The 12,059-nt window shown below is 39.8% G+C and overlaps 1 protein-coding gene across 1 annotated transcript; it reads left to right on the plus strand.

Annotated features, from left to right (window-relative positions):
• Positions 1 to 1,530: 1,530 nt before the first annotated feature.
• On the plus strand, positions 1,531 to 10,231 carry tm2d2 (TM2 domain containing 2). The gene is made up of 4 exons (XM_026322112.1): positions 1,531 to 1,891; positions 2,354 to 2,441; positions 2,521 to 2,636; positions 7,686 to 10,231. The coding sequence occupies exons 1-4, from the start codon at positions 1,647 to 1,649 to the stop codon at positions 7,897 to 7,899; spliced, it is 663 nt and encodes a 220-aa protein (XP_026177897.1). The 5' UTR covers positions 1,531 to 1,646; the 3' UTR covers positions 7,900 to 10,231.
• Positions 10,232 to 12,059: the final 1,828 nt, after the last annotated feature.

Below are 12,059 nucleotides of genomic sequence, written 5' to 3' on the forward strand. Positions count from 1 at the left end.
ACCTTGTTTAAGACTGTGTGAATATGCTTTGACTACAATTAACTCACAGGGACAAAACAACCCACCTAGTGTCTCAGATTCTGATCTTGCTGAATTGATTAATACCAAGAACATGTGATGTGTCACATTTCCAGCTGAGGCCCACTCAAACCAGTGAGAGGAGCTCAGAGACAAATCTGGGCTGGAACTCCATTACTGCAACAACACCTCCCCTGAGTAACATTGTGCATCTATTACCATTAAAGTGAATGGGAATTATTTTACCTCACGGTGGTCATAGTGTATGTTTTGCCAAAAGTAGGCTAAACTTGTCCTGGAGACAGTTAGAGTAGTATGTCAACTTCAACTGAGAATTTAAAATCTACTAGCCTTTACACCCGGGGCAGCACGTTGGATTAGTGGATAGCACTGTTGCCTCACAGCAAGAAGGTTCCTGGTTTGAAACCCATCAGGGGTCTTTCTGTGTGGAGTTTGCATGTTCTCCCTGTGCTTGTGTGGGTTTTCTCCAGGTACTCTGGTTTCCTCCCACAGTCCAAAAACATGTATGTCAGGTTGATTGGTGACTCTAAATTGCCCATAGGAGTGAGTGTGAGTGTGTGAGGTTGTTTGTCTCTATGTGGCCCTGTGATGGACTGGTGACCTGTCCAGTGTGGACCCCTGCCTTTCACCCAAAGAGAAACCATACTCTGCACAGGCTTCCAGGGAGCGATGAGAGCAAGATGTCTGCATTCAGAGAACTACAAATATGTTCAGATTTGTCAGTTTCCTTTTATCATAATTATGGTGTATAACTAGGTTTCTTAGCACAGCATAAAACAAAGTTAGTATAGCATAATGTTAGTCTCAGCAGAATAAAAAAAGCAGTTTAGCCAGTATCGTTAGACCTGATAGACTGTAGGTTATGGTAACCTGTATTAGTGTTAAAACATGCTTGATCGCTGCCTCTAGTCTAAAAAGACTGTGTAAGAACCTCTTTGTGTGTGAAGAGAAAAGATTTATTTGGGCAGCCCTGTGGTCAGACAGGCAGGTACACTGTGGACCAGATCTGCAGTTGTTAATGAACAATGTTAACGCCAATGCCATAGATATCTTACCAAATTACCAGAAGAGAAATATGCACCAGAGTGCTTTTCACTCCACCTCTAATTACAATTTCACCATAAAAAGAATAGACTGGAGACCAATGCAGCAGGATATCTGAACTTAAAGGCCATCTGTCTAACAATATTCCAGCTACACGGAAGTGACTCATTAGGTTAGTAAATGTGGATATTTAGACAGTCATTCTTTGCTAAGGTAAAACTTGCTGAGAACATTGTATTGTTAATCCAAGTTCATATACTTAGTGTAAACTGAGCAAAGTATGTTGCTAAATGTTCTAAACACAGCAGCCTGTAGTCCATAGTCATGAACCTGTTGTACATGGCAGCGTCACCTGCTTCCGCCCATTGTTGTTTTGGTCGGTTTTGCCAGTCCGCCATCTTTTCTGCGGGCAGGTTCTTCCCCCACAAGGCGCCGACTGACAACGTCATAATTACGAGACGGCGACCAGAATCCAAATAAACCTTTGTAGGTAGCCAGCTAAATGTCACCGTAAAGCAATGAGTGGGTCTTCAGTGGGTTGATGTAGCACTTGGAGGGGAACAATGATTTCGGTGAGCTATATTCTGCTGTGCGGGCAGCTCCTGCTGCTATTGACCGTGATGCTGTTACAATGTCTGGAAGGAATTCACTCCCAAAACTCGTCGACGCCGGAAAGTCCTGCAGCTCTTGACCTGGCTTTCAGCGAGCAGCCCAATCAGACTGTAAAATATGAAATAGCGGTGGAAGGTCCAAATAATACAGACTATGAGTACAGACCCCCGTCACCGGTCGTCCTCTGCAGCTATCTGTAAGTAACATGTAGCCTTGCTGTAGTTTTGCCTTAGCATTTTAGCGTTGGCTCAAGGGCAGTAACGACCCATTGTTCCAAATAAACTAGTATTTCCTGAAATAACACACTTATTATCCACAGACTATAAAAACAAGCCAGTTAAGATTACTCTATGGTTGACTTTGTTGTTGAACAGCTACAAGCTTTCACTTTAAATAAAGTGGCCTAGCGTTAAAGTCATTGATAATATTCATAGGTCTTGGTAACGCCATCGGTCATATTCTGCTTAGTACTAGCTGATGTTGGGGACTACTTACTGTCAGAGGGTATGATATGTTACTGCTTATCTTATGTATGAAGAAAGTTGAGCCTCGGTTCAGCACATACCAGAAATCCACAGCTGCATGCTGTGTGTCTGCAGCGATGACATGCTACATTCATCAGTCTGTACCATTCTCTGTTGTTCTGTGTACAATGAAGCCCAGAGGAGTTCATCTACTGTCATGAGCCCATGGATCACGCAGGGAACTACAGTGCCTTCCAGGAGATGGGCTATGGATGTGTAGGGGTAAGTGTTTTTAACGTTTTTGACGCAGATTTTGAATTGTTATTTACAGAGCACTTACTTTTTTTGTGTTATTCTTTAGTGGGGTGGGCAGACTCAGAAAGAAGTGAACCACACCCGGGTTTTGTGCACTGCACTGGAAGATATAGAGTGTGCAGGACCCAGAGAATTCCTCAGAGGAAATGTACCCTGCATCAGGTAAGGACTGTCTCACCGGACACTTTTAATATAAAGACTTCTTTTAATATAAATGTGCATGTCAAAATAATTATATTAATTTACCTGTGAGACATTAAAATATATTCCTGTGCCATCAATGTACATATAATTTCACATAATGGAACATGTTATTATTGACCTGGTCCAAAAGCTTCATGTAATTTGTCTCAATACATAGATTTATTTTACAGGAATAGGTTCCCTATAAGTCATTGCTAAATGGGTGATTACCAATCAGAAAGTGTACACAGGAGATTAGATATAGAATGTTTTACACTAGTAATTTTTGAAGGAATGTGTCATTTTGTCATTTTGTATTATCTGTTTATTTGAACAGCTGAGATGATTTCAGTGAATTTGTCTGAATGTGAAATAGAAACCTTTTTACTTGTGATATTTATTATAACATCAGTCTATACTGCCCTCACTGCTTCATTGTAAAACACAGAAATATATATTTATACCTATATGCGTTAATTCAGTGCTGTGGTCTGTATTTTCTGGTGTTGCACGATATAATTTGTGTTTATAATAATCATATTGGCCAGTATCATTTCTATTTTAACAACCCATAGAGAAACATTTTTAAAAATGAACCCACAAGGAAATTAACTGTGCAGGACACATACATGCATTTTTTTTTGTTTTAGCATTTATGTACTTCCATTTTTAGATGTTTTGGAGAAAAAGCCAGGGAAGCCAGATTGAGATGGTTTGGACATGTTCAGAGGAGGGACAGTGAATACATTGGTAAAAGGATGCTGAGGTTAGAGCTGCCAGGAAGGAGGCCTAGAGGAAGACCAAAGAGGAGGTTCTTGGATGTAGTGAAGGAGGACATGAGGATAGTTGGTGTGGGTGAGGAGGATACAGAGGATAGGGTTAAATGGAGGCAGATGATTCGCTGTGGTGACCCCTGAAGGGAGCAGCCCAAAGGAAAAGAAGAAGATGACTTGAGGACTTCCATTTCTGGGGAAAAAAAAAAAAAAAATATATATATATATATATATATATATATTAACTTATTATGTTTTCTTAAACTGTAGCTGGTTACCATTTACACAGCAGTATGCAGCTATTATTAGGTCTGTGAGTTGGTAAAACCAATAGGATCAATCAAGTGATTGTTAGTATTTATTAAAAAGGAAAAACTGAAATATCACATGGTCATAAGTATTCAGACCCTTTGCAGTGACACTCATATTTAACTCACATGCTGTCCATTTCTTCTGATCCTCCTTGAGATGGTTCTGCTCCTTCATTGGAGTCCAGCTGTGTTTAATTAAACTGATTGGACTTGATTAGGAAAGGCACACACCTGTCTATATAAGACCTTACAGCTCACAGTGCATGTCAGAGCAAATGAGAATCATGAGGTCGAAGGAACTGCCCAAGGAGCTCAGAGACAGAATTGTGGCAAGGCACAGATCTGGCCAAGGTTACAAAAGAATTTCTGCAGCACTCAAGGTTCCTAAGAGCACAGTGGCCTCCATAATCCTCAAATGGAAAAAGTTTGGAACGACCAGAACTCTTCCTAGACCTGGCCGTCCAGCCAAACTGAGCAATCGTGGGAGAAGAGCCTTGGTGAGAGAGGTAAAGAAGAACCCAAAGATCACTGTGGCTGAGCTCCCGAGATGCAGTAGGGAGATGGGAGAAAGTTCCACAAAGTCAACTATCACTGCAGCCCTGCACCAGTCGGGGCTTTATGGCAGAGGGGCCCAACGGAAGCCTCTCCTCAGTGCAAGACATATGAAAGCCCGCATAGAGTTTGCCAAAAAACACATGAAGGACTCCCAGACTATGAGAAATAAGATTCTCTGGTCTGATGAGACCAAGATTGAACTTTTTGGCGTTAATTCTAAGCGGTATGTGTGGAGAAAACCAGGCACTGCTCATCACCTGCCCAATACAATCCCTACAGTGAAACATGGTGGTGGGAGCATCATGTTGTGGGGGTGTTTTTCAGCTGCAGGGACAGGACGACTGGTTGCAATTGAAGGAAAGATGAATGCGGCCAAGTACAGAGATATCCTGGAAGAAAACCTCTTCCAGAGTGCTCAGGACCTCAGACTGGGCCGAAGGTTCACCTTTCAACAGGACAATGACCCTAAGCACACAGCTAAAATAACAAAGGAGTGGCTTCGGAACAACTCTGTGACCGTTCTTGACTGGCCCAGCCAGAGCCCTGACCTAAACCCAACTGAGCATCTCTGGAGAGACCTGAAAATGGCTGTCCACCAACGTTCACCATCCAACCTGACAGAACTGGAGAGGATCTGCAAGGAAGAATGGCAGAGGATCCCCAAATCCAGGTGTGAAAAACTTGTTGCATCATTCCCAAGAAGACTCATGGCTGTACTAGCTCAAAAGGGTGCTTCTACTCAATACTGAGCACAGGGTCTGAATACTTATGACCATGTGATATTTCAGTTTTTCTTTTTTAATAAATTTGCAAAAATTTCTACATTTCTGTTTTTTTCTGTCAAGATGGGGTGCTGAGTGTACATTAATGAGAAATAAAATGAACTTTTTTGATTTTGGCAAATGGCTGCAATGACACAAAGAGTGAAAAATTTAAAGGGGTCTGAATACTTTCCGTACCCACTGTAAGTAGTTCAGTGTAAATAACAGTGGTAGAGACTCAGAATGAACATGTTCAGGATAGAGAAGTTGCAAAGACGTTCTTCTTCACAACCTCTTGTTGTAACATCAGCATTGGCTCCAATTAAGCAGCTACCACATCAAGTAGAGCTGGTGTCAGTGGTGGTTTTTAGATACACGTGTGATTAAAGGTTCTGGTACCCCTGCTTACAATGAAACAATGCTCTGTTTTCTCTGAAAGGTGTTAGCAATTTTGTCACATGTAGCTGCATGTCTTTGTTTTGTCATGGAGCGACACAAAGGCTGAGTTGTAATTATTCTACAAATGTCTGAACAAGATGATTGGTACCTTTTAGCTTTAGTGATAAATGGGCTGTGGTGACATTTAAAGCAGACTGTTGTCTTCATGCACTTAGTTTCACAGGTATCTTCAGTCAGTCACTGAGCTTATTTAAAAGAAGCAAAGTAGTCATTTTGCTCTTTGGTGTCACTGTGTGCATTCAAACATTTTCTCAAGGACAAGAGACACAGAGGAGACATCTGAGGAGTGAAGGAAAAAAATAAGCACGTCAAGGTAAAGGATGCAAGACCAGTCTGATGCTCATGTGAACACAGTTCATTATATTATTAAGAAGGTAACAGTCCTTGGGATTCTGCACTCTTAACAAGCCAGAATGCTGGGAAAATGTGCTTTGGACAGATGAAACACAGTTTATTGTTCACATCAGCTGTCATATCTGTGGGAAGAGCTGAAAGTCACAGGTGTTATTAAGAGCAGCAATAAATAACTCCAGAGAGAGTGCTAAAAATATTAGGTTAATGATCCCAGTATTTTTGACCATGTCATTCTCATTTGTTCTATTACTTAGAATAATGTGTAGCACTGAAAATCAAAAGTAACATGTCTGTTCTGTCAAATGTAAAATTTGCTAAAATGTCTGCTGTTACTTTTGTTTCAGTTCATTCTAGAGGAAAATGGTCTTTTTAAGTTCTGTCTGTGTGGCTGGCTTTATAAGCTATTTGTCATAAACAAAAACATCCTGGAGTTTATTCCTGCAGTTCCAGTGTAAAACCATCTACAACCTTAATAACATCCAGAGCTTTGACCAGATCTAACTAATTCCTCACCCTCAGCCAACAGCAGGTTTACTTCTTCAGATAATGAACATTTTTCACTCATTACTTTTGTGTTTTGTGCAGTTTAAGCACAACTTTTCATGTTGATCCCCTCATAAGCATCTCGGTCATTTTGAGTCATTTTTCTATCCTGTAGATTTAAACTTCACCTTTTTTTCTTTTTCTGGGGAAAAATGTTCTCCTCTCCTTCTTCTAGTTGCTTTGTTGTTTTCTGTATGTAGTGTTTACCAGTAGGTCCCAAATATTTAAGATAAAACTTCAGCTGATATTATGGGACTTCTGGTACTCTGCTTTGACTGTTATATAACGTTAAGTGATAAATTATATGTACACTTCATAGCTTACGAAGTGGTTTACCAACTATTGAATAGATTGCAATTATGTCTCTATAAGCACTGGCAAAATAGTTATAGAGCTTCCTTTGATCACTTTTTTTTTTTTACCATGTTTTTTGTTTTTTTTTGTTTTTTTTAAATATTATTTTAAAAATATTTTTGTATGCGCCACCCAGTAGGTGTAGAAATGTAATGGCACAAACACTGTTGAAAAGAAAAGGAGACGTGTCAAGGGGCTCATTTGTAAACATTAAATTTGCTCTCTTCTTTTAGTTGAATTAGTTGATGTAATGCAATATGCACTGTAGCTGAGAATATTTCCTTAGCTACAAATCAAGTTAAGACGTGGAGGATATACAGTAACCTGTTCAGATAATTAAAAATCTGTAGTATTATGAGGTCACCACCAGAGGGCAATGTTTACCAACATGTAGAACCACCACATTTGCACACCAGCATTTTTCTGCATTCGTCAGCACATGAGGTTAATCTCTATAGTAACTGCATAGAGATCAAAAGCATGCAGTGGCTGGACACAATAAAAGCAGCACCTGTACATAGACACTAGCACGTTTGGATAAATGCTACCTTTGTGAAGCCTCTAATGTTCAGCTTCTGTTGAGACTGTGTTATATTGTACAGCACCGATTTGGATAGTTGGTGTGGGTGAGGAGGATACAGAGGATAGGGTTAAATGGAGGCTGATAAATTGCCGTGGCGACCCCTGAAGGGAGCAGCCGAAAGGAAAAGTAGAAGAAGAAGAAGAACCACCGATTTTGCTTTTATTGTGTCCACTTCTCAATGCTGAAGGTGTATAATCATTTAAAATCTGTAGATCCATAAATTATACAAAGGATTGCGGTTCAAGGTATTGATTGGTGTCAAAGTGAAATGTAACAAATTGTAATTTATTTTAATTAACATAAAAATGTCCAAATTTGCTCTTTGTTGTGCACAGGTACACCGGACACTATTTCATCACCACACTGCTGTACTCCTTTTTCCTGGGATGTTTCGGGGTTGATCGTTTCTGCCTGGGCCACACAGGCACTGCTGTAGGGAAGCTGCTCACACTGGGAGGCCTGGGAATCTGGTGGTTCGTGGATTTGATCCTGCTCATCACCGGTGGCCTAATGCCCAGCGATTACAGCAACTGGTGCACCTACTACTGAGTCCAATGGAAAAGTGTAACCAACGAGACTGGCCGCTTCTAAGGCGAATATTATGAGTTAGAATTTGAGAACTCCTGGGACATCGCCTCAACCTGATGCGATTGTGAGTCTGTGAGCTGTTTTGAGGCGGTTTGCAGCTCTGCGATGCAAAGTGGCATCCAGGGAGTGCCTGAGGTCTCCTGCAGGGTTTCCAGTGGCTTCTGACAAAAATGAGGAAAAATTGAATTCAAATTTAATTCACCTGAAATGTACCACACTGTTTGGTGTGTTCACATTGCTTTACTACAAACACTCTGAGAGGTTTAAACACATATGGACTGACAGGTAAAATCATTGAGTGGACTGTATCAGTGAATGCCATTCTGTATCAGCAGCTCTATGCGGAGCCATGCAGGAAAATCAAAATTTGAAAAATGACGTTTTTTTCCTGTATGGCCGTCATGTTTCACTCCCTTTCTTGATGAGGAGCTGCCAGAATTCACAACCTAAGGCGGAACGTTTAACAAGGTTTAATTTGGGTGCATTTCATCTTTTAGTTTGGTTTCTTAGGCTGGTGGTGATTGTAATGCAGACAAAGCTGGTAGACTGTGACCACCAACTACAGAGGCCTTGCAAATCGACTCTGGTGCAATGTGAAAGAAAGGTGATCAGACACAGGATAATATGATAGTAGAAAGGGTAGGTCATGTTAGCGGAAATACAAAAACCTAACTGCAATCTATAGGCAGATTCTTATCTGTCAGAAAGGCAGTAGGTATAAAAAGCTGATGATGCAGGGTGTCCAGTCAGCAAGTTGCCTGTCAGTCCATCATGATCACTCTGCTTAGGTTATTTATAAAACGTGTAAACGTGAATTGGCCCAGAACTAAAACAAAGCATCTAACCAAACAAAGCAAAACACATACAGTTCACTCACTGAGACAACCCAGTGGACAGTCACTCTTCACATACATAATTTTTGGATATGGACGACAAAGAGTCCTCTGTTCTAGGTCATGTGTGAGGAGTGATGTTAGAAATATTCTGTCTGTTTCTTTAGGCCTGCATCCTGCACCCAGTAAACACTTTAATGTTTTCATATTACCTAACTGCCCAGCTTTGACCCTTTGAAGGATTGAAGCTGTCCCCTCTTCTACTGGGGACGTTCTGAGTTCTGAATTTTCTCTGCTGCTTCAATGTATTACAACTGTACTTAGATTGATTAACCTCAGCCTCAGGCAACTAGATAGGGACAGTGATCACATAACTCAGGTTGACAAGGTGATCATTTCCTGGATTTCAGTATTGACTTGAGTGTTTTGAGATTGGGGTGAGCAGTAAATTCCTTGGCCTCTGGGGGGAAAAAAAAAATACATCTGTGCTTTTCCCCCTTTTGCATTCGGGTGTAGCGTCTGACCCTGTCCATATGTATGAAACTAAAACTAATTTTGCTCTTAATTGACTTCCTCCAGCTAGGCTCAGGTCTTAACATTAATATTCAAATCTTCACCTTCCACTTTGTTAAAGTTCTGGTCTTTACCTCAACCGAAGGTTTATGTGCCCTGTCATAGATAGAGCAGCTTTCATTACCTAAGGATCCATAAAACCTTTTTAGGTCTTATCATAAAAAGTTGAAGAAGACATGATCATCAACGTGTCCACTGTTCTCACGCTGCAGCAGCAGCAATATATATATATTTTTAAGCAGGTAATATATTTTCAGCTGGCTAAACATGTTTTGTAGATGGAAGCATTGAAGCACTGCTTTACATGTTGCAATTCTCCACTTAGTTCATGATATAACATTGGGCTCACACCCGTGTAAAATAATACAAAGATTTTCAATGTACAAAACATTTTTTAAAATCTGAATGTAATTCTTTGCTCTTTTCTTAAAGACATTTCTGTGGAGTTGTCTTACATGAGTATAAGTCATTCTGTAGCATACTGTGAAAATGCATATTTCACATATTTAATGTTCCGGGGTCTCTTTGCCTTGTAAGATATTGTATATAAACTGATTTTCTCTACTTAATTGACTTTACTATTTATTTTCCTTAAGTTCTGGGTGAGAAAAGTTCCTGAGCGCATTAGGGGGATATATGTCCTTAAGTCTAATGTTAATCTCCTTTTCCAATATGTTCACTTGCTGCAATTTTTAGGAAAAGGGAATTATAAGCAGACTGTCCTGCTGTATAGCTATCCTGTGGTCTTCAACTTTTTAATTAAAGCTGCAAATATGCTCCTGGAAACCAATCTCCCCTGTTATAATAATGAAAAGGAATCTGAAATATTTCATGTTACATTTATCACTGTTCACAGTCCTTATGAGTCAATAAAAAGTGTCTGTCATTGTGGTCTCTTAATTCTTTGATTAGATGTGGGTCTGGTTTGCATAGGGCAGAATGTCAATGAAAGCGATTGTTGTCTGTACTCGGTACTAGTGACTCAAGTTGAAAGATTGCATTGATTGCGCAACTTGAGTTGCCCCACTGATGGAGAAGATGAATAACATTTTTAATAGGAGTGGAAGACGTACAGACAAAGTTGAATAAATGGAGGTCATTTCCTGCAGGTTCCTGCATGAAAGTGCACTTATAGAACCTGAGAGACGTTAAACAATATTTCTCTTACAAATGAAAAGTAGATATAAGGAACACAATTAATCATTGCTATAGTTAATACAGAAGGTTTTGCGATTCAGCCTTTCTTGGCTTGATCTAATAGCATGAATGGTTTAGGGGTAGATACCACTGTGTAACTGACAGTACTGTGTTTTTAAATATTTCAGTGTTTTCACCTAATCGTTTCAAAATTGTTCATGAAAACTTCCACAATCTCACTGTAAAGGCTCAAGCTGCCTTACATCTCAAAATTAGTTTACAAGTGTTGTGAGTGAAACTATATGTCACATAGACTTAACCTGAAAATGCACCAAGAAGAAGAAGGTTTGGCACCAACATTTGCAAACTGCATCTTATCTAAAAGGAAGCCATGCAAATAATTAACTTTAGGTTGCCATCATTGGCTGACATGATTATGCTATGCCAAGTGCTAAATGATTTTGGGGTCTGTCTTTATTTTGTATGGACTAGAGTATACAGTCTGTTTCAAACAATGTTCTAATGATACTCAGTGCAGTCAGAGGGTGTGTGGGCACATATTCTGTGTGTATACCGCCCCGGATTTGTTCTGTGTATGAAAAAGAAGTGCAGCACAGTGAAGTCCCTTTAATGTGATGTAACTTGAGTTTCCTTTAGTCTCTGTCAGCTGGATCTGAAGATAGCAAGTGTGCAAAGGAAAAGATCTGTGGGGATGGACTGTGAAACTAGACAGAAGCATTTTCTGTAACATCTCTTTATCTTCACCGTAGAAAATGTTATGACATCATAGCAAGAAAAACACAGGTTAAAGTGCTGGTACCTCTACTTACCACCAACAATTAAGTTAGAATATTAACTACAATTAATTCTGGTCAGCCCGTTTCACGTTTTTCGTCACTGGTATGGCTACTAAGACAATGGAATTAACCCAACATTAATGTTATTACTTACACTTGTACTTAGCGAGAGGTCTATGGGCAGTGTCTGCCAGATGTCTTATCAAAAGCCCGTGAAACAAGTGGAACACCTTGTTTTACATGCAAAACAAAGTCATGATGTTGCCTCAAGGCTACAGCGACTGCTCCATTTAGAGGCTGGTGACTGGGTGTATTCGTCAGGGGCATCATGAGGACACATGATTTGATACTAAGGTGATGCCAGTGTGCAAAGCAAAGTAATTAATTTGTCAAATGTACTGAATCACTTAACCAGACACTTTATGTTGATTTAATGGCCAAATGAATAGTAAACTTTACTATTTGTTCAAAATACTTCATATAATACCATTTTGATAAGAATATTGTGTATATACAGAAAGATAAAAGTTATTTGCTTCTCCTCTGAACATAGTGTAAAAAACTAAATTTACTGTACTTGATTTCACCACAAAACTCCACTACATTTCTAAGTTACTACTTTTCATGAAGATCTGGATATATACCACATATAGCATTACCTGCACTGGGATGTAATGTTCTTTCCTCTATATCACCATGTTGCTGTCATTTCCCCTTGCCTGCCTCTCATATTACTCATGGACCACTTTCCTTCAGAAAGTCATTTTTAGCATCTAGCTCC

This window comes from Mastacembelus armatus, chromosome 9, assembly GCF_900324485.2.
Source record: "Mastacembelus armatus chromosome 9, fMasArm1.2, whole genome shotgun sequence".
Taxonomy (NCBI): Eukaryota; Metazoa; Chordata; class Actinopteri; order Synbranchiformes; family Mastacembelidae; genus Mastacembelus; species Mastacembelus armatus.

What these genes read in the sequence shown, in the direction of transcription:
- tm2d2 (XM_026322112.1), top strand. Translation starts at nt 1,647, where the DNA reads ATGATTTCGGTGAGCTATATTCTGCTGTGCGGGCAGCTCCTGCTGCTA. An exon ending in GTCGTCCTCTGCAGCTATCT is followed by an intron (nt 1,892 to 2,353) that starts GTAAGTAACATG and finishes TGTACAATGAAG; the next exon opens with CCCAGAGGAGTTCATCTACT. An exon ending in GGAAATGTACCCTGCATCAG is followed by an intron (nt 2,637 to 7,685) that starts GTAAGGACTGTC and finishes TGTTGTGCACAG; the next exon opens with GTACACCGGACACTATTTCA.